Source organism: Mustela lutreola, chromosome 2 (assembly GCF_030435805.1).
Source record: "Mustela lutreola isolate mMusLut2 chromosome 2, mMusLut2.pri, whole genome shotgun sequence".
In the NCBI taxonomy this organism is placed as follows: domain Eukaryota; kingdom Metazoa; phylum Chordata; class Mammalia; order Carnivora; family Mustelidae; genus Mustela; species Mustela lutreola.
The window spans coordinates 39969065-39992378 of record NC_081291.1 but is presented as its reverse complement, the minus strand read 5'-3'; the positions used below and the strand labels follow the sequence as shown (position 1 = coordinate 39992378).

Below are 23314 nucleotides of genomic sequence, written 5' to 3'. Positions count from 1 at the left end.
AAGAATGTTTCTTAATGTCCTTAACGTCACTTTCTGAGGCCCTTCAGAACTAAAGGGATTTAATCTAGAAAGAAGTGGCTATCAATATTTTGCAACAGGTGTTTTCTTTATCTAAAGCAGATATTGGTACTTGCATGACTAATTTCTTAGCCTACTTGGACCTGTTCGGGTGTGATACGTGGCTGCTGACCATGGATCTCGACATCTTCTCGTCTTTATTTAGGTTTCTGTTCTTATTCAGATAATCCTCATGATTTTCTGGTTATCAGAGAAATGTCATTCACGTGTAACAAACAGGACCAGACACTGAATTCAGAGATTCACTGTACTGTAGATGTTAATGCTGGAAGTCCCGCCTGCACCCCATGCCACACTGTCCCACATGCTGCTCACAAAACAAAATCATAGTTACAAGTTGAAGGAATTCTGAGACTCCATTGCTAGTTTCTTTTTTTTTTTAAAGATTTTATTTATTTATTTGACAGAGAGAAATCACAGGTAAGCAGAGAGAAGGAAGCAGGCTTCCCGCGGAGCAGAGAGCCCGATGCGGGGCTCAATCCCAGGACCCTGAGATCATGACCTGAGCCGAAAGCAGAGGCTTTAACCCACTGAGCCACCCAGGCGCCCCTCCATTGCTAGTTTCTGTAGCTGAGAGCTCCTGGTGGTTTCAGAGTCCTCATCTTCATTCACGTCTAATTTTTCAGTTGTTTGAGATACCCTAAAATTTTCCTTTGCTTACTGGAAATAAAAACCATGATTAACCTGAAGTGTCTGAAATCTAGATAACCTTAAGAGGCAGAGTTGAAATTGTGTAGAGGCCATCAAATAGTCTTTCCTCTGGCATCTCTTTGGTGATGGATCAGACTGGTCTCAAGGTCATTAATATACAGAAATTGCTTTACATTTTATCTTGGGCTTTCCCCTTGGAATAGGTGGTACATATTAAAATGTTGTTACTTAGATCTGAGCAACTGGTGTGCTCCTGACCAAATCTGCGACGCTTGGCTATGCATGGAATTACCAAAGACCTGAGTTTAATATCAGTGTAAATGATATATCTTACAATGGGTAAATCCTTGTGTTGCTATGCAGTACAAAACTTTATTAAAATTATTGCAGTGTTTGAGAAGAGTTATCATACGACTTTATAAAAAATAAGTGAATATATTCAGAGTTCTTCAGATTCTTCTTTCTAAATCCCAATCTCTGGTAAGTAAACCCCAGCAACTAGAATCATGAACACATTACATATAGTTTTGGTGGAAATCATTCCATGAAATTTTAATGGAAGTGCTGTTGTAATCTGGGCCGCTTCCCCGTGTTTGTAAATATTTCTCCTCTGTTACATTCTTGTACAAACCAGTGGGTTTTACCTGGGGATGATTTGATTTTGCCTCCCAGAGAACACTTGGCAGTGTCTGGTGAAATTTTTGCTTGTCAGAACTTGGGGATGGGGTGTTACTGGCATCTGGTAGGTAGAGGCCAGGGATACTGCTAAGGACTCCCCTGTGCCTAAGCACAGCCCCTACAGCAAAAAATGAGGAGATCCAAGATATCAATAGTGCCGAGGCTGAGAAAACTCTGTAGTAGACAGCCTTCCAAAGTGATGGCAGGCGTTAAGTTTTGATTACCGGTGATTTACGAAACCCACTATAACATGATAATTTGACCAGGAACTAGCTTGTTTGTTAGAACTGTTATTTTCTGGTATGTACATTTTTGCTTTGTTTTTAAGGGTTAGGTTTGAAAGAATCCTTAAAGATTACCTTAATTAAGCCCAGCCCTTTATTTTTACTGGTGAGAAAACCAAGACCTGAAGAAAGGCTACTGACTTGCTAGACCTTAGATTCCTTTGAATTATCTTATTGCTTATTCCCCTTTGAAGATGTTCTCATTCTTTTGTGTGTTTTGCAAGTGCCCAGTTTTGTGACACGAACTGTAATTTCAAAGTAGTGAAATGCATTTTAAATGGGATCTTTGACAGCTGTAATTTGCAGAGTGATTTGGATTGCTTTAGTATAGTGTTTCTTGGAGAGAGAAGGACTTGGTTCATCATTGGGTTTATTTGCATCTGCAAATGTGGTTTGCTTAGAGATCTGTAGTTTCTGTGATTCCTCTTAAATCATTGACATCATTTATAAAGTAATTTTGTGTGTCTTTTGCAAGAGGAGAGAGAGGTCATATCAGTCACTAAACCAACAGTGTAGTTTGTAGAATGTACCTCATGATGTTCAATCCCATTTTTTAAAAAGAGGCTAAATGAGTTACTAAAAAGATAAACTGAAAACTTGCCTTTGCCTTGGGAACAAATACTCTAGTTGTCTCTATTAAATATTGAATACAGGTGTCTTAGTTAAAGGTGTCTTTAGAGATCACTTACCTCTAATCTCCTTTGCCAGTGAGGGAACTAAAGTTTAGAGAGGATACGTAACTCATTCAAGATCACACTGAGTTAAGTTCCAAAATACAGAAAGCAAAGAGGGGGAGACTTTAGACACCTCACCTGTGAAGTTCTATGATCCAGCTTGTGTGTCAGTGATCACCTCCTAAAACAGGACCCTTACCAGCGATCTGGGCCATTGGAATCTATTCTCAGTTCCTTGGAAAACTGAGCATATATCCACACACATCCCGATGGCACAGCGCCCTGACTAGGCATATAGGAGACACAAGGCAAAACACGTTCAGTGAATTTGAAAACAAAAACCAGAATTCCAGAGGCGAAACTGGGAGAGGAGACAGCACAAGGCATGCCATTTCTCTGTGCCTTCCCTCACATGGGGTTTGAGAGGTAGAAGATGCTAGCCCAGAAGGTAGGGATTGGATCCCTGTTGGGCTTTCTCCTCTAAAAGAGGGGCTGGGGAGAGTTGCCTCCATCGCACCTGTTGTGTCCTGGACAGTGGCTTCAGATAGATGATAGGCTGCCTCCAGAGTGGCAGTGGCGCAAAGATACTGCTCAGAGGATATCTCCAGCGAGCCAAAGAACCTTTTCAGTCTGGACACTGAAGTCTGTTGTTGTAGAATTAAATGTATGTTGAAAATTATGAATAGAGGTATAAAAAAATTCAGTTAGCCATCTTCAAAGAAGGTCCAGTTTAAAAACAATTTAGTAAATAGTTTTCCTTACTTCAAGTCAGCTAGTACATTCTTAATGAGTGAATGGGCTTGCTTTTGAGAAATGGCTGTGGGAGGGGCACCTGGGTGGCTCATTGGGTTGAGAAATGGCTTGGGAGATCTAAAGGGCATATTTATTGTGGGACATTTACTTAAAATATTTGAATGACCACAATAAAAATCTGTTATTTTAGGCACCACAGGGGAGAGGAAATAGAAGGAAGCCAGATTTTAGTCTATAGTTGAAATACTTTAAGCCCACTTCTTAAAAGTTGTTGTTTACTAAGTATAAAATTTGTGTTGATTTTCAAACTTTTTTAACCTGCATTTGGAGGTAATGTTGCTTTTCATGTTTCTTTTTTTAAGTTTTGCTGAGGAATAATTTCAGCTTCAGTTATTTTAGAAGTTGCTTTCTGAGTGTCTGCTTTCTTTGCCTGTAATAAAGCAGACTTGAATAGTAAGAAAATTTGGCACAGTTCTAGGATAGCAGTTCTCAAGCTTTTTGGTCAGGAGTTCTGTTGATAAAATTATTATAGATCCCAAGGAGCTTTCAGTCATATTGGTTGTATCTATCTATAAATATTTTCCATATCAGAAATGAAAACTGAGAAATGTTTAAAACACAAGACTATATAAAGTTGACCCTTGAACAACAGGGAGGTTGTACAGGTACAGACCTGCCTGCCCAGCCCCTGCAGTCACATCTGCATATAACTTTTGACTCCCTCAAAATTTAATTAACTACTGATTGCCTACTCTTATCATTTCTTTGTGATAACATAAACAGTTGATTAACACGTATCTTGTACATTACATGTATTACTGTATCCCTGTAGTAAAGTAAGCTAGAGAAAATCTTACTAAGAATATCATAAGGGTGGGGGCTGCCTGGGTGGCTCAGTGGGTTAAGCCTCTGCCTTTGGCTCAGTTCATGATCTCGGGTCCTGGGACCCAGCTCCGCTCTCTGCTGTCCTCCTGGTTCCGCCTCTCTCTCTCTGCCTGCTGCTCTGCCTACTTGTGATCTCTTTCTCTCTGTCAAAAAAATAAATAAAATCTTTTAAAAAATCATAAGGAAAAGAAAATACATTTACAGTACTGTACTGTATCAGAAAAGATCTGTGTATAAGCAGTCCTGTATAGTTCTAACTGTATTGCTTTAAGCATCAGATGTACGGACATATTTCATGAGATGTCAGAGCAGTGATGTCACTATGTCATATAATCTTTGGAAAGTGAAAAGGCAAGTAGTGTTTTAGAATTACTGTGGAAATAATTACTATGGAGAATAAATTACTGTGGAAATAGTTTTTGGCTTTTATAGGTAGACTCTCCTTGAAAGGGTCTGGAGGACTGACCCGCCCCCTGGAGTCTCTGGACCACAGTTTGAGAACCGTGAAACTAAGATACTAATTGCTGCCAGGTTGTTCTATAAACTAGATGTCTTGGGGCACCTGGGGTAGCTCAGTCAATTAAATGTCTGCCTTCAGCTCAGGTCATGATCCTGGGGTCCTGGGTTTGAGCCCATATTGGGCTCCCTGCTTAGCAGAGAGTCTGCTTCTCTCTCTCTTCCCCACTTGTGTTCTCTCCCACTGTCTCTTTCTCTCTCTCTCAAATAAATAAAATCTTAAAAAAAAAAAAAAATAGATGTCTTCCTTTCAAGACTCCAAACTACCTGTAGCTCCTTTTACCTGTTGAATGTGTTTGAGTTCTAGAAAGGTTATATAGTGCATAAACTTAGTGGTTATTTGTAAAGTAGGTGTGTTTCAGGGATTAAGAGACATATGAATATTCAAAATGACAATTTTGAATCTAGAATAGAACATTGCTGATTCTACTATTTGTTAATGATGGTTATATTAGTTCTGTGAGAGCCAGTTGTTCCTAACCAAGTTGTATCTGGAGAGCGTTAGATAGCATAATTAACTTTAGGATACTAACATGTGTGAAGGATTTATATCTCTAGAACCATTTCCTGGGCCAAGGTTTACCAGATCTTGCCATTTGCTTCCCAGTATTTGAGGAAGGGTGGTAGACACATTTGCAGCTGGAAAAGTAGTGTTTTGAAATGTGCCTGTTAACTTTTAAGGGGAATTATTTTGTTGAGTATCTGCATTCTGTGTACAGGTGCTATGGTAAACTAAGTGAACTTCACCTCATTTAATCTTGACTTCAACTGTATTAAATGAGATATTGACCCATTCCCATTTTGAGTAACTACTACTACTAGCTCTCAGTAGCGGGGCCTATATGCAGTCCAAAGGCTGTCCTAACTCCAGAGTCTGTGCTCTCCCTGTCAGCAGTGTGGAAGATGGTGGAAGGAAAGATACAGGAGATAAATTATGGTGCTGGTTTGGGTTTTTAAAAAACTTGGTAGCTGAAGGCAGATTTGAGAGAAAGCTTTTAGTTTTCTGGTACAAAGTAGAGTGGTTACCCTGAGTCAAATTTGTGTACTTTGGTAAGGAGTGACCTAGAATGAGAACTAAGACCCCTTGGGTCACTTAATGGCTAATTCTAAAAGATAAGCCAAAGGATTTGAAAAATTTCATGAAGACAAGTGTTGTTTACATGAGAGAGGAAAGAACATTTTCTTTATTAGAAGGAAAAGAATAGCAAGAAGAGATATTGTTTGGGAAGCAGAGAGGCATTAATAATGCCATACCATGTATGATCCTAGCAAAGTTAAGTGATACTTGACTTTTAAAGTTATCCATGTGAAAATTATGATTGGCCTCAGTGAAAGTCACAAGATCATACAGGTTTCTTTTCACCCTGGTGCAGCGTGGCCTGACATTGTGGCTGGAGCAGCTCTGGGAAAGGCCACGAGTACTGATCTTTCACAGCAAAGCCAGCTAGGTCTAAGTAATGTTGTCATGGGCCCCAGCCAGCCAGCCAGCTGAAAGGGCACCCCGGTCATTGGGACTAATAACGGGTACGACAAGGTCTTGTGTTTCCTGCATCAGGGAGGAATTGGGTTGGGAATGGTTTCATTTTCCCAAAGCTGAACATAGGTCTGTTAAGATAATCAGTCCTTGGGCGCCTGGGTGGCTCAGTGGGTTAAGCCGCTGCCTTCATCTCGGGTCATGATCTCAGGGTCCTGGGATCGAGTCCCGCATCGGGCTCTCTGCTCAGCAGGGAGCCTGCTTCCTCCTCTCTCTCTGCCTACTTGTGATCTCTCTGTGTCAAATGAATAAATAAAATCTTTAAAAAAAAAAAAAAAAAAAAGATAATCAGTCCTTTGAAATAGTGTTGGAGAAAGCACTTAACTAGAAACTCCCTGGGGATTTATTTTTAAACCAGATTATCTGCTGTATTTCCTCATCTTTTACTCTTCATTGGGCTAGTTGATCACGTTGGTGATTCTTAGTACAGAAATTTTTAAGAGATTAAAATCCTTTGTTTAAAAAAAGCCTCAGCTTACATGGGTAGCTGAAAGAGTATCACCCTGATAGTCTGGAGATGATTCTTCTCTTTGGGGTAGTTGTTAACCCTTTTATTTTGTTTTAAAACTGAGACTCTTGCTGGCTATCTAACTTACCTTTAGAATTATTGAGGATAAAGTGAGATGATAATTACTAAAAAACAAGTATACACAAAGGGAAAGAACCCTAAAAGTGGCCTATTACCTTTAAATCTGTTCTGTACATTTCTAGATTTTAAAAGTTTTCTATCACCTTTTGAGGTCTCATGGTCATTGATGTTGGGGCTAGAATTCTAACTTCTGTTTCTGTTCACAGCATTTCTCTTCTGGGTTATCATTGCTATTAAAAAAAAAAAAATACAACGGGTCAGGACCTGGTGTGTAAAATGAACAGAAAACAGGTTGTTCTTGTAGGGCCTCTTTTCTGTACTAGTCATCAAAGCCAGGGGCCATTATTGTGTTTTGGACAGTGTTGTTGACCCAGTGTATACATTGCCTTGGAAGTAAATACAGACATTGTTGTGTTCCTAGCTGGTATGTTTTTGTTTGGGGGCATCATTAATACAAAAGTTCAGTCACTGTTGAGTGGGGTAGAATCTGACCTAGCTAGCCCAGTACATATGTATAGGATGACCTTTTGCACATAGGGACAGGAAAATGGGTCGTGTGAAGGTTCTTTTATGTTACTATGTGATATAGCATTAAAAAATGGGCTCCTGATAGGAGTGAGCTAATAGTGGAAAGGCATTCTTAGAACTGTTAAATCCTTGAAGTTGCTAGTTCTTCAACTAACACGTTGCCAAGGCAAGACAAGGTTTGGGGAGTTGTAAACATCCAGAGAACTTGAGGAAAGTACAAGCTTAGTGAAGATGTTTTGTTAAGTTTGTAAAGTACCTTTTAAAAAAAAAAAAAAGGATGAGTTGATTGATTCCAGAGCCTTTGGGGGTATTTTAATTGAAAAGTGAGACACCAGATGGAATTCTCTTAAGTTGGCAAAATGCACAAATGATAATTTAGGAAAAGCTGAACATAATCAGGGAAAAGATACAATTTGTTAGTGATAATTTAGGAAAAGCTGAATGTAATCAAGGAAAAGATAAAATTTGTTAGAGATTCTTCTTTGTTGCCCGAACCACAAGAAAATGGATTTGTCTTGTTGTGTGTTTGCTAGCTGAGATAGAGAAAATGCATGAGAAATGAGTGGTAAGATCTCATGTTCCCCTGAGTACATAAGCAGACAAAAAAATGGGTATATGATGGAAACACCTCTTAAAAATAGGTTTGACTAAAATTTTTTTAAAAAAGGTTTATGTGTGTTCCCCCAAAGTGGCATGAGTATACATAACAAAAACAATTCAGAAAGATTGTTTTGTGCTTTCATTTCTATTCATTCATTCAGATATGTTCAAACTCCGAAATTTTTCTTTCCTAGTATAAAATAAGGTTGTCTATACATGAAGATTTGCTTCACTTTTTATGGAAGGGACTCTTTACTGAAATATTAGCTGTGTGGGTTTTTTTGTGGTGTTCCCCCCCCCCCCAAGATTTTTTATTTGTCAGAAAGAGAGAGGGAGCAAGGGCACAAGTGGGGGGAGTGGCAGCCCGTGAAGCAGACACCCCACTGAGAGGGAGCCTAGTGCTGGACTCCATCACAGAACCCCAGGATCATGACCTGAGCCGAAGGCAGACACTTAACAGACTGAGCCACCCAGGCATCCCAAAATATTAGCTGTTTTAAATGCAAGTACATAGACATGTTTTCATAATGTCTATTATTGAAAATGTCACAGCATATTTTCTTTGTAAATGTTTATTGAAACAGCAATAATAAACCTATAAAATAATTTTAAGATATTTTTCCCATTAAAAGTCTAAAAGAAGATGCAAAAATCTTTAGTGTCAACTTTACCCTCTAAGGAAGGGAAACTAGGCCCCCCTGTTTATAATATTTCTCAGATAGGTTTTTTCATTTGTTTGTTGTTGTTATTTGATTGGCTTTAATTCAAGGCTTAGTGGACATCTAAAGCTTAAGCTGTGCGCTTTGATCTCGTGCTTCCCACTGTATTTTGAAGGTTATTAATTGCTTATTTTAGGTTTATTAGTTGAAAAACAGGTAATTTTGAAGAACTTAGACTGGCACCTGCATATTGAAGAATTGACCCTTTCAACATGTTGAAAGTTGTGCCTATTAAGTGCACTGTGTGTTGTATGACACTTAGAAGACATATTAGGCAATGTAAATCTATGGAAGGGAATGATTTCTTACTGATCTGCAGGTGTCCCATATCATGATAAGGGTTCACTCCTTCCTGGGAATGTTCCATAGACAGTGGAAAGCATTCTTGTCAACCCCCCTGCCCTTTTCTCTTCCTTTAAGGACAACCATAGGGGCCTTTCCAGAACGAGGATGGTGAGGCTAATGTGGCTACTGGCATTCTTGGCGAGTTGTCTGGTGATAACCTGGGCTTTTCAAATCCCTGGTACCCTGGGCCCGAGTCTCTCACAGACAGACACACATGCACATACATGTCTGGACTCTTGAAAAGCAGAGAGAGTCATTTGAGGTTATCTTCGTAGCAGGAGTCCAGAGAGAGTCCAGATAGATCCGGGTTAAAAATCTCAGCTGAGCTACTTAATTGTTAGCCTTAGACAAATTTATCTTGCAGCTCCTCAGTCTTCTTATTTTATGAAGTGGTGATAGTCCATCCCTCCAGTAGAAGTGCTGTGCCCATTCTGTGATGGCCATGCAAGGACCTTGCCTCAGCCATTCCAGGCAGTCCTCAGTGTCTTGTCTGGAGAGGCTGGCGTGGCCTCGCTGGAGCCGAGTGTGCCATTCTCCATGTGCATTGGACATTCGCCTTCTTCCACGTGCAGTCACAACACAGGCCTGGGAACAAGAAGGGGACAGGTGGCAGGAGCTGCCGAAACTGTCCTGACAGAGCAGCACTTTGGGGGGTTCACACTGCTGAGCCTTCTAGTTTTCTTTACCCTCCCCTTCCAAAATAATTGGCTTTGCATTTTGAACCAGGAAGTATTGGTATGCACTTCGTTCCCAAACACTGTGCACCTTTTAAAAATTGGTTAGCTGTCAGGTGCCTGCTTGACTCAGAAGAGCATGTGACTCTTGATCTTGGGGCTCTGAGTTTGAGCCCGACCTTGGGTGTAGAGATTACTTAAAAATACAGTCTTTAAAAAATTGGTTAGGTTTATTTCCTACCTCATCCCCAGTACCCTTCAGAAGTTCTATGGGACTTGTTTGGGTGGGGGTTGAAAAAGCTGCTATAGTAATTTAAGTAATAAATGCTTGTCTGTTGTGGAGGGTTTTTTGTGGGGAGGGTACAAGTAATGCCTGAGGACCTAGGTTGTTATTTTAGGGCATATATGACATAAAACAGCAATATTTTTGAAACAACACAGATGCTTTTAGCAGACACTCTGTATTTCTTGCTTTTTTGCTTATTATCAGATCCCAAATAGCCTTGGGTCCTTTTCATTTATGAGGTTGTGGCCTGGTAGGCTATTGGAGAATAGCACTCAACTTCACCATTCTTCCACCGTTCATTTTCTTAGAAGCAAGTAAGAATAGTCCCATTGGTATGCACGTGTGCTGCATATTAAGAATTACAGCTGAATTTTTCTGTACATGTGGATTTTTTTCCCTGTAGGTACTGGATCATGGTGCATGTGTTGAAGAAGAATTCTGATAGTGTATTTGTGGAAGTGTTAGGGAATGATCACCAGGGGCAGAAACACATGGGCACCTCACCTGTTGGCCATGGTATGCCCAGAGCCTTGGCAGGCCGGCCGTGTTTGGGAATACTCCATCCCGGACAAGCATGATGTCAGGCTGGTTGAGAGCATCTTTATGGCCCGCACACTCATGTCCCCTCCCACACCCAAGACACAAGTAACTTCCTTTTTGATGGAAGCTGCACTTGTGGGTGTAGCATATAGAGTTGTTGAATGACCTGAAAGTAGTGTAACACTGTGTGTCAGCTTTACTCCAATTACTCAAATTAAAAAATTAAAATTAGCAATTTCCTTCTCTCTCTGATCATAACTAGCTCTCTTTTCTGTTCTTAGTGCCTGTTTCTCACTGAACCATACACCACTTTTAATGTCCAAGGTTTCTGATTCTCCTCTCTAACTTCCTCTAATTTCTCCTCATAATCCCCCCTCCTTTTTCTTTTAAGATTTTATTCATCCATCAGAGGGGGGGGGAGCGAGCACAGGCAGAGGGAGAAGCAGGCTCCCCGCCGAGCAAGGAGCCCGATGTGGGACTCGATCCCAGGACGCTGGGATCATGACCTGAGCCGAAGGCAGCTGCTTAACCAACTGAGCCACCCAGGCATCCCTCATAATCCCCTTTTTATGTAGCATCTTTCTCCTGTCTCAGAAGAAAGGTGTCCCCATTCCTTTCCCAGGACTCTTCTTCGTTGTACTTGTCTCTCCTTTGCCCCATGAGTTAACCCCTCTTTGGCCTGCCTTCGGCCTTTTTCCCTCTTTCAGCATACAACATGATTTAAGTTTTCCTTTTCCTATAGAAATCTCAAACCTGGCCTGTTGCTTTCGATAATGGCCAGAGCTGTCCTCTACCTCAGCACCACGATGCTCAGAGAAGGGTTCCTGTTTCCCACCTCTGTGCCAGGCCTTGTGCGGCCTGTAATCCGTCAAGTCTTTGGAGCTATTGATCCCATGTGGCCTGCTCTCCTGGAAGTCAGCATTGACGTCCTCCTGACCACCAAAGCTTCAACCCTCATGTCCGGTCTCATTTTACTTGGTCTTTCTCTGCTATGTTTGTTTAGTCTTTATTCATCCAGTAGATAATTTTATTGAGTATCTGCCACTGTGCTGAATGACATGGTGACAAGAATGATGAAGATGTGATCTTGCCACTGAGGAGAATACAGTTGCTTAACAATTCAGTACAGCGTTACAAATGACAGAACTTTGTAGGGTGTTCTAGAGTGAGACAGCCTCCTCTAATTCAGACTGGGTGGGCCTGTTGATTAGGACAGTGGTTACCTTTGATTCTGTCTCTGTGGAAGGTTCTCTTAGATAGGTGTCTAGGGGCCCCCTCTGTGTTTGCGTGTCAGAGTTCTCTGGAGTAAAGTGGACATACTGGCTTAACTGAACTCTCCCTTAAGGTGTAGTTTTTCGTAAAGTTTTTCTGCTTTTTTAACAGTACTAATTTTGGTCAGGTTACTCATTTTGACGCCTGAGCGGCGTTTAGCGTATATGGCATTTTATTTTAACTTATATAAATTGTTCCGTAATCCCTTTAGACAGTGGATCTGTTTGTGTCCCCAATGAGTGCTTGCGAAATGTTTGGTAGTGGTGCTTATCTTCCTTGTAAGTATTAATACATTCGAACTTGTGCTTTGGCAGAGTAGCCTGTGTTAGAATGGCTGCTTCTGCCTTTCTCAGAACCTGGGAAAAGAGAAGGTGACCTTTCACATAAGGACTGTGAGTGTTTGGGGACTGTGGGCTTAGAGTAAGTATACTCCTCCCTTTCCTTAGGGTACCTCCCATCTGTGTTTGAATCTCTTGGTCCAGGCTGAGGGGTACCTGTGACTGGGTTTTACGTGTGCCACCCCATGAGCAAGGCCCATGTTGCTGGAGGCCGGTAGGAAACTTGATCTGAGATTGGTTGCGCCTTTGTTGGTCTGTTTTCAGGCAAAGCCACACGGGCACCGAACAAGCACTGAAAGGCTCAGAGCAAACCCAGTGCCTTCCATGCTCTGGCTCACCTTGGGAAACTCATGGGAGTGAGCTATTAGTCTCCTCCTCTGCCTGCTTTCCTCCTCATCCACACCACACCCGCACTCAGGAGCTCAAGGAACGCAGCGGTTACCTTAGGGTTTCAGCATGTCATGAATCTAGCAGCTCTTAAGTTTTGTTTTTCTAAATTTGTTGGTTTGTTCCCTCCCCCACCCCACCCCCACAATGTTCATCCACTGGCCTACCCACTGATGAGCCAGACCTAGGGTGTCAGGTTATTTTTCCTGGCCCAGTTCTCCATCCTGGAGAGGGATGAGAGGGAGCTCTAGGGTCTGAAGGTGATGGTTACATTCGGCAGCCAGTCGTTCACCTCATTAATGGCCCATCTGGGTATTTGTTTCCTACCTTGTTTTTGGAGACTTTATGCTATTATAAATGTCGGTCTAGATGGGAATGTCTTTGAAAGTGAATATTGTATATAAGCATAGGCTTGTGTAGTCTTTATTCAATGAATATTGTAAATAAGCATAGGTTCTTCTTTCTCCCTTTCCCATTTGGGTCTGAATGCTTTTGCATTGTGCACAGTGTTTGGCAGCACTTAGAATTTGTAAACAATAGTGTTAAGAGCCAGTGTCAGTTGGAGATTGGCGGGGACAGAATGGTTGATGGCACAATGAATGTATCACTTGTCTGAGGTTTTTTATAGTGACTCTCAGTCTTTCACCCCCTTGGGAGCTAGTATGAACCATAGTTACCTTTTATTGCTCTATATGTGTTGTCCATGCCAATCACAGAGCTGCAGGGGATCCGAGCAAGTTGGAATAATTAGATTGAGAAGTGAATGTCACACTTCTAATTTCATTCTCCTTTCAAGGGATTACCAGTGTCCATTTAATAAAATGAGATTAACCCTCTGCAGCAGGAGTATTTGAAAGCTGTCAGTCAGTATAATCTTGACAGCTCAAAAGAAGTAGTGTTCTCAGCGCTCTCAGAAACACTGTCATGTTTTATGGGCTGAAAGACTTGTGAGCACATGTGTGTGTGTCATTAAAGGTAGATATATTTACACGGGAGGTGGATTTGAAGGAGGAAAGGTTTCATGAGCTTAATCTGTACTGCACAGACACAATAGTGTAGAAGTAACAAGTAGTTTAGTTTTGAGTTGCCAGATACCAGTAATAAAATACCGAAGAAACTATAAATCCAAAATTTAAAAAAAGAGAGAGAGAAATAATTTATAAAGCCAAGAGTGATGTGTCTTTTCTTGAATGTTCTAGAAAACCTCGGATCAATTCTCAGCTGGTGGCACAACAAGTGGCACAACAGTACGCCACCCCACCACCGCCTAAAAAGGAGAAGAAGGAGAAAGTGGAAAAGCAAGACAAAGAGAAACCTGAGAAAGATAAGGAAATCAGTCCTAGTGTCACCAAGAAAAATACCAACAAGAAAACAAAGTAAGTTCCCATTCTTAGCTAACTCGGCACACTGTAAATGATTTTGCAGGTGAATCTAAGCTGTGTTTTAAATGCCTTTTGTTATGTCCCCACCTTAGACCAAAGTCTGATATTCTGAAAGATCCTCCTAGCGAAGCAAACAGTATACAGTCTGCAAATGCTACAACAAAGACCAGTGAAACGAATCACACCTCAAGGTATTTGAAACTAGAATGAAATACAGCACCGATGCTCTGATTTACTTGGTCCTAGTCAAGAACCCATGGGTGGTTTTGTTCCTGTGGGTTTGCAGGCTAAGAATGGTGTGGCAGGGGGAGCATGAGCTAGGTATGGGCTATTAACTTTGAAGACACACATATGTGTGTATTTGGGCCATTTCTGTATCACTGTGGCCACAACAGGAAAAAGATAAACTGATGATAATTTGCATTGGTCCAAAGCTTTGTTCAGTATTGGTTTCTATTGCCAAAGGAGTAAGCTTTGGTATGTATGGCTCCAGTTTAGATTCGTTGCCACAGTGTCACAAAGTCTCGTGTGTCCTGATGAAGTTGCTTTGAATCCATAGCTTATTTAATTGGCTGTTCCCTGGGGTGTTGCTTTCAGGCCCCGGCTGAAAAACGTGGACAGGAGCACCGCACAGCAGTTGGCAGTGACTGTGGGCAACGTCACCGTCATTATCACAGACTTTAAGGAAAAGACTCGCTCCTCCTCGACATCCTCATCCACAGTGACCTCCAGTGCAGGGTCAGAACAGCAGAACCAGAGCAGCTCGGGGTCGGAGAGCACAGACAAGGGCTCCTCCCGTTCCTCCACGCCAAAGGGCGACATGTCAGCAGTAAATGATGAATCTTTCTGAAATTGCACATGGAATTGTGAAAACTATGAATCAGGGTATGAAATTCAAATCCTCCACCTGCCCATGCTGCTTGCACCCCCTGGAGAATCTTCTGTGGACATCGGCCTCTTAGTGAAGCTGCCGGGATAATTTCTGCTTGCCATGGGCATCTGGCCACCAAGGAATTTCGCACCCTGACGATTACTCTTGACACTTTTATGTATTCCATTGTTTTATATGATTTTCCTAACAATCATTTATAATTGGATGTGCTCCTGAATCTACTTTTTATAAAAAAAAAAAAAAAAAATCTGCTGTGCACAATTTTCCATGTACATTACAACTGGTTTTTTGTTTTAGTTTTGTTGGGGGGGAGGGGTTGGGAGGGGGAGGGAACTTTTATTTATTGTGTTCACAGACTCCATCCTTTCAGCATATCCTTTTAAGTTTAGTTCTTTCTTCCAGTTATACTATGTACTATCAGTTTTGATATAACTATATATATATAAATATAAAATTATATATAAAGGGTTATTTGAAACCAATCCATGGCAACGCTGGTGCTTGATACACTGTGAAGTGAATACAACATTGAACAGTTACAGATCTGGGACAGTCCCTTCTATGAAAGTGCTGAAATTAAATTAAAATCAGTCTTACATGAAGTATGTTCCAACCTGCGTGGGAACTTGACTCTCTCATCTGTCTAAAGAGTACTGGACGATAGAAAAATATATATTTTTTAAACAATGTGATCTCAAATTTAAAGACTGCTCCAGATAGCCTGCATTTGCAATGGAATAACTGACAAATCACAAATGGTTTAGTTGGGAGGGCTTTGATCATTCAAAAGTAACTAAACTAGCTCCAGAATGCCAAGTATTCGTGTAAGTTCCGGTTACATGTTAACATTGCTGTTCTTACCATAAGCACTCATGAAAATATGGTATTCTGTCACTCGAATTCCATCCATTTTCCAGACCTCTACTCATGACTGAGGTAAATATAAATCGTCTCTTAGTTTTAGAATTAAAACCATTTAAACTGTATTTTTGGTCCATACCAGAATCAACTCCCTATCTCCACTTTGCACGTGACATTGCAGTCGTGGTTTTTGTAATTGAAATTGGTTTGCGTTGTGTCCCCTCCTTTTCCTTTCCTTACCAATTTAGTTACAAGAATTCTTTCTCTTTCTTAAAATCTACTCTTGTTTGCTTTACTGAACAGAGGTTATCAACTGCACATCCAGTCCCGACATGGAGCTTTTCAGTATTTGGAGACATTTCTCAATTCCCTGCTGTGGGAAGGAACTCAAGTGGTGAATGGTGTAAGCACTAGCAGCCAGAATTGCAGGGAGAGCTCATCCTTCCTGCGAGCCTGTGATCTTTCTCTCTCATCATAAAGATAGCTTGAGCGTACTCTTTCAAGGTTTCTTTTCACTCGTTTTTTTTTTTTTTTTTTTTTTTTTTTTACTATCTTGCAAAAACAAACAAAAAACAAAGGCCACTAATAACGATTCCACCCCCTCCTTAATTTTCATATGTTTTGTTTTGCTTTGTTTGCATTTAGGGTCTCTCTTCCGTTTACCTCTTAACATTCATATCCACACAGTTCATAGGCTTCAGAGTCATTTCAAGCATGGGAACTTGGTGTTACCTTCCTTTACTTGATCGTACCGAAGGACTCACGGGAGGGCAGCCGATTTGTGATGAAGCGCCACGTTTTGGTGTGGAAAACCTGGTTTGCTTAAGAACAGAAGTACCTGTCTATGGAGGCAACGAGTCAAAAAGAAACAATTAACAGCTTGATTTGAGTAGCCAACAGGAAAGGTTCCTTTCACATTTACATTAAAACTATTCTATAGTCACCAATGCACCATAATTCAAATTCTGTTCTCAAAGGTATAGACGATAAAGCAGTGCCATTTGTTGCTGTGGTCCTATTCTCAAATGCATGGACAATTGTTCCCCTCTTTTTAAAATAATGCTTGTATCTGGGATGCAAGCTATGCTATCTTTTTAAATACATTTTTAAAGTATTTATTAATGAACCAAAGGAAATCCGATGCTTTCTGTAAGCATCACAATATATAATACATAGTGATTTGACTATGAATTTTAAATCCACATTTTAATATTAGTGGGATATTGCAAAGACATTCCTTCTAAAGTTTTAATATTCCTTTTATTAAGGGTCTCAGGGAGGGTAAATTAGTCAGCCATATTTATTTTCCAGAGATGTAAGGAATTGCTACGTTTTTTAATTAATTTTTTACAAAAAAATTTAAATGCCACCAAACTCACGTGGGTTGCACTGCTTTTTGAACCAATAAGTGTTGGTATGCACTTTGTTCAGAAACACTGTGTACTTTTTCAAAATTAGTTTCATGTAAAGTGATTGGACCCCTAGATTAGTGGAAAAAGCTGATTAACCAGCTACTCATAGGCTGCTAATTAATTCATTGCCAATGTCTTGGTTTTTTAGTTTTGCCTCCGTGATAAATCAATACATGAAAGAATGGGGCGGGGTGAAGGAAGGGAGGATTGCGTTAGAACAGGTGAGATGAAATTGGCATTTGGATAGACCTGCAGCTAACAGTGGGACTTCTCTCAACAGATGTTACGGTGCCGGGCCTCTAGCTGCCATCGCGTCGTCTGTTGAGGTAGTGAGGCGGTAGGTACCTTAAAACTTCTAATTTCCGAAATTGATGACATCCCTCAGGCATGTAATTCTGGAAATGGAATTCCTGTAACTTTCTTGCATTTGCAGTTTGCCCTACAATTAGTAGGCAGCTCGTAAAAACACTAGTGTAGATTATAAAGATATATATAAAAGAGGACCAGAAATACTTGGTATTCAGTGGCACAGTAAGCAGGTTATAAAAACGAAACAAAACAAAAAAGCACAGTGTTACGCTTGCAAGTTTCCATTTGTTTTAATACCACAGGATCTTTCACATGCGTGCGCGCGCACACACAGAGCTTACCTGACTTGCTCTGCTCGAGTCATGCAGTTTTTTAAAAATGGTAAAGACATCTGGACACCCACAAGATACTTTAATCAAAACCTTTCAGTTTCAATCTGGATCTTTTAAAAACATTGGCAGAAGCTTCTGTGAGTTTAGTTCCACTAAAATGTTCCACCTGCCTTATCAAGACCATTCTCAGTCTACTTTTTTAAGCTACCGTATCTTAAATTATTGAAAATTTATTAATTGCTGAATATATAATAACCTTTGCTTGTATGTAACCGAAAATGGTTTAAGAGCCAACATTTAGAGTATGACAATGGAGCTGAACAGTTTTTAATGCGCAAGCAGTTCTGTTCTTGTGTATGACTTGTAACCTTAATTTACTGTGTAAAGATGGTTACATTATTTCCTTAGCTTTGTTTGTTGGAGACAAATAGAGAATGCTTGTTAAGTATGTCAAAACATAATCTTATCTTGTGAATTTTTGTTAATGTATTATACGAGCTATATTTTTCATTTGCCCAGAAAGACAGCTTGTATAACGCTTTCGGAAGTTTCTGCTCTGTAACGTCTTTAGAGCTGACAGTCTGTTAGGTTTGTTTTTTTCTTCATGCTAAAGTGTCAGTTGGTGGTTTTGTGAACTGGTCAGAAATTCACAGGTCTTAAATGTTTTGGGAAAATTTATATTGGACACTGCTCTTTGTCTAGCAAATAAAAGATGTTAATATATTCCTGTTACTGGCATGTGCACGACTATGTTATTAGAAGCCACTTTATCATTTTCCTGCTTTAAATAGAAATGTCTATTTATGAATTCTGCTTGTAGTTTTTTCACAAATAAAATAGTAAAATTTACGCGGAAATCTTTATTTACTTTCTTGTGTATAGATTTTAGCCCCATGAAAATGGTTGCTTTTTGTACTTGAATCTTTAGCTTGTGGGATAGTTCCAGGGGGAGCAGGAGGCTAAGGACGACTCTGGTTGTTTATCAGAAGCGCGAGTAGATTTGTATGTCTCGGGACGTGTCTCTAAGCTGCAGCAGCAAGCATAATTGAGCGAAAGAATGTCCAGATGGGGGAAGAAAAGCAGCTAATGTGTGTAAGCTTATCCTTTGAGATCGGTTGCGGTGATTTAAAGAAGATGATGGCTGACGACAGTTAAGCGGATGACTGAAAACCCTCCGAAGAAAACCCGTTTCTGGCCAAGTGCCGTTAGGTACGTGGTGACGTACCTCGGATGTCAGCGAAATGCAGCATCGGGCTTAAAAGCCACACAAACAGAGCAAGCGGGACTGCCGAGAGGCCACGGCAGCCGCTGTACCCTTCCAAAGAGTATGGGAACCACTCAAAACACTTCAAGATCGCCCCCGATTACTCTTCTCTGTCCTAGTTTGCACCCGAACTAGTGCTGAAAGGAAGACTGTGTAAAGTGGTGCAGGATGCTGAATTGGAAAATGGTCCAGTCCTGGTAAGAGGAAAAAGCGAACTATGTTCTCCCTGTCCTCCTTTTCCAGTACCCAGTCCTAACCCAGGTCTGACTTCTCAGAAGGGATCTGAAGGGTGGAAGGGCAAGGGTCATATTAGGTCTGTTTCCGAGGGGCCAGTGTGGGTACAGACAGGCGATGGGCTGTACCTCTCACCCCTCAGCTTTCTTTGGTACCTAAGGAGTCCTGTATGAGGGTCCCCACTGCTGGGGCACTGGCTCCACCCTTTGGGGGACAATGGAAGCTGCCCCTCACCCCAGATTGAGGCATACAGCAAGAGGTCGGCCCTTTGAGTGAAAGTGCAAGGATGTCTCTTAGGGAAAGAGTGTGGATGCTTTCTAGTCACGACAGGAGGGGAGGCAAAGGCTCATTCCCTCTTGCCCTCAGCTAAACCCCAGGGTTGACACATGTCTAGACCCCACCCACTGAAGAACACCATGGCTAGACTGTGACACCAGCGTGGCGAGACACTGGCTGAATTGGTCTTGGTCAAGGCTAGGATGACCTCTAAAGCAGGAAGGTGCCCAGGCTTCTGCTCTGCCTTCAGAGTCCTGTGACGTGGCACCCAGCCAGCCTCTGCCTGAGGCAGCAAAGAGATGAGGGGTATCCGAGAGGCTCTGGGTCTGTCTCGTCCCTGACCTCCCAGCAGTTCTGAAGAGTTACTCTGAACCCTTAAAGTCACAGCAAGGAGAGATTCAGAACCGTCCTTGTATTGGAATTAAAAACTTGATCGAGGTCCTGTCAAAGAAGCCAAGAGTCTATCCTGGCAGCCCCTCAGGGTGTTAAGGAAGGCTCAGTTCTCCCTGGCAGTCCTGGCTCTGCTACAGGCAAGAGAAATGTACCGCTGAAAACTGCAGCGAAGGCTCTGGTTTCTCTGGGAAAGGTCATGGGGACATGTCTAGAAAGACGAAGGAGGGGTTCAGGTCAGGACAGACCCTCGAGTGGAAGTGGCTAACCCAGGTGTCATGTTCTGCCTGGTAACCCTGACTTCTCTCCAGGTATTCAGCACAAAGCTGCTGCTGGGGGCTGGCTCGGGGGCATCTGGCGACCAGGTGCTTCTGTGGTGCCGATTACACAGCTAAAGGGGAGGAGTGTGTGCATTCGGACTGCAACTGGCCCGCTCCTGCAGGTGCTTTTGACCTAGCCCTGGCATACAAGTGGCAGCCCCAGCTCCGGTCTCCCCGTCTCCAGCCCGTGCCTGCCAGCACGCATCAGTCACAGTACTCTCTCTTTTTCAGCTGAATTCAGACTCTGAAACCTCAGCACAGCTCTGCAGGCTCCATGAGCCCATGTTCCGGTGTGGTAAAATTCATTTGCCATTCCTGCCCTGGACCAATCCCACCCAAAGCAGTTGGAGAACTCTGCAAGGCTGATTTTAAGCAACTCTTCAATTGTGGGGCACTCCCTGCGGCCATTGGAATTCCAAACGGAAGGCTGGCTGAGTGGCTTGGAGGAGTGAGGAAAGAAAACTAAGTATCCAACGCCAATTCTTCAAAAGGCTGTTTTCCTGTTCAGAATGGCTGCGGAGGAGAAGGCCAGGGCTAAGCACTGTGGCTCTAAATGCCAGACCCATAGGCCTGCTGGCGGTGACGGGGTGTCACCATGTAGGCTAGGCTGGACTGCCCAGGCTGTCACACCGGTTCTGCCAACCCCAGGGACTCTCAAGTAACAGGGCAAACCACCAAACGGATGTGATTCCTGGAAGCAGCAAGATGCACCCTTGGAGTCAGAACTGTAGAATTCTAGAGCCCCACTTCTACCTGACCTTGGTTACCTTAGGCAAGTGAGTCTCCTTAGGTTCATTTCCCTCATGTCTGGAACAAACCCTCCTCCTCTGCCCTGTTCTCTGCTCCCAGGGGCAGTGGGCCAGTGCCCCCGTGGTGGTCTCTATCATGGTTTTAATACTGGTAGGGAGCAACCTTCTTTTCAGAACATTCACTCGGACACTTCACTGCTGTCAACACTGGGAATGAATGAGAAAGGTTTGGTCCGATTTATATCCTTTTTTTCTTTTTATATTATATACATACTTCTATAAATATATATGTCTTTGCCCCCTGGCCCAGAGCAGTTGGTTGCAAGCCACATGCAAATCGAGCTGCTTCGTGTTTCCATATCTACAAACCGTGTTACAATTAATACATCTTCTCGTTAAAAGTTTGATTTTTTTTTTAAATGATGTTCACCGTGCTGTTGTGATAAAAAAAAAGTTTCCACTCAGCGGGAGAATTTGGGACCCCCAGGGTGCCTGGCATCACTCCGTGGGAGGAGCTCAGTAAGCGCTGGCTGTGGGTTGCACACATGTACTGTCCCTGCTCCCACATACGTGCATACCTATGTCTACATGCACATGCGTACTGACGGGGAAGGCTTTTTCACTCACATGTAAATGTCACAAGCTCCGGGCATAGAGAAGTTTGAGCTACAAACCACTAGATCAGCCACAAATACACTCATGGAGAGTGAATTGTAGACGAAAACCAGTTTTTTAGCCTGAGTAATTCAGCCGTCATAGCAGCCTCAGAAGCAGGAGAGCTCTGCGTGCGGGAGCAAGGCGGATATATAAATTGTATTCATTGCCTCTTCACATTTAAAGGAATTTGTACCCGTTTGGAGAAGTCTCCAGAAAGAGCTATCTCATTGGCTAGAATTAGAACAGTCTGCCAGAGTGGAAAATGTGTGAATGTGAGGCACTCCCAAGAGGCAAGACCTTCTGATAAATTATACTGTAACGTTCCAGCGACGCCTGCGTGCAGAGAGCATCCTGACAATGCCGACGGACGCAGCCAACAAATAGGCTAATAAGAGGGAGAATTGCAAGCACCTCCATTTATTTGGGAGCAATCAGCGGCCGCTGGTGGCCAGATGGGCCAGCTCACCTATGGGCCAGCAAGAGGTGGGGACCACTCTAGTGGCTGCCGAGCAGAGGCGGGGCGCCCGCAACTAGCTGGGTTCTTCTATGGAAACCTGTAAATCCCTAGTGGGAACTTGGGCCTCAATGGTACTGAGTGAACTGGGAATGGCAGGCATGTGGCAGTTCCTGGGAACGACAGTTGCCTGGGACCCTTTCGCATGTTCCCAGCTCTGGGACAATTCCTCATCTCATTCTGACTCTAAATCCATCCCACTCTACGTGGAGGGGCATTGCCTTTGTGAAACTTATTTAAGCAGCAAGAACAGCACACTTTCTTGGTATTGACTTTAGTGCCTTACTAGCTCCCTTAATCCTCACAGAAACACTATGGAGTAGAGTCAGGGTGGGCGAATGACAGCCCGTGGGCCAAATCCTTGCCCACTGCCTCTTTCTGTACAGCCCGTGAGCTAAGGATGGATTTTACATGTTTTAAGTGGTTGAAAAAAAATTTAAAGAATAGTATTTGTGATGTGAAAATTATATGAAATTCAAATTTCAGTGTCTATAAATAAAGTTTTATTGGGATGTAACCACGCCCATTCATTCTTGTGTTGTCTGTGGCCGCTTTCCTGCTACCGAGGCAGAGTGGAGTTGTTGCAGGGGAGGTCCTCAGAGCCTACAATATTTATTATCTGGCCCCTTAGAGGAAAAAATGTCCTGCTCCCTGGAATACATTCCCATCTGTCACATTCTATGAGGTGAGCACTGACATAGCCCTCAGTCTAGAAGGGTTACTGGCAGCGTCTGGGCAGGATAAATGGTTGTGGAATGAAGGCATCACTGCCTGCCTGTTTTACAAATGAGGAAACTTGGAGTGCCGAGATTTTAAGGAACTTGCCCAAGGCCACCCAGATAGTAAGTGGAGGAATTGAAATTTGAATCAAAGCCGTCTAATCCAGAGTCCTGGCTTTTCGTGTTGAAGAGGCTGAATGGGCAGCTTCCTTCAAAGTATGTTCCTTGAACGCAAGTTAGGCCAGATGTCTAGCTGTGGCCAAATAAATTTGGTTGAAATCCTGTTTAATATAGAAGCCCTCTTGCAGTTCCACTGTGATCGTTAGCATATCAAAAGTTCTGAGAAGTCCCGCAGGAAAGAAACCCATTTCAGTTTCTTTAATATGGTGTTTTTAAAACTTATTCCACCAACTAATAATAAGTCTGGGGAGAGCATTTGTGAAAAGACTTGTAGATAAGACTTACTGGGTACATACAGATGGGCCTGTGGCCATGAGGAAACTATTGAGCCTCTCTAACCTGTTTTATTTTTTCTCTGTAGGATGGTAACTGGCACATGAAGATTTAGTGAGCTGCTAAGTCCCTGGGTCCTGGTAAGATATGTACAAAATGTCAGTTTCCTGCTCCACAGGGTAATTGGGGTGTCCTGCACACTTGCCGTTTCCTACCTTT

At 42.3% G+C, this 23314-nt stretch overlaps 1 protein-coding gene across 1 annotated transcript in view; it reads left to right on the top strand.

Annotated features, from left to right (window-relative positions):
- RYBP (RING1 and YY1 binding protein) overlaps positions 1-18368 on the top strand; it is an 81011-nt gene extending 62643 nt beyond the window's left edge. The window contains exons 3-5 of the mRNA XM_059161510.1: positions 13531-13707; positions 13806-13904; positions 14311-18368. Of these exons, the coding sequence (XP_059017493.1) occupies positions 13531-13707; positions 13806-13904; positions 14311-14563 (529 nt within the window). The 3' untranslated portion in view covers positions 14564-18368. The remainder of the gene's footprint in view (positions 1-13530; positions 13708-13805; positions 13905-14310) is intronic.
- The last annotated feature ends 4946 nt before the right edge of the window (positions 18369-23314 follow it).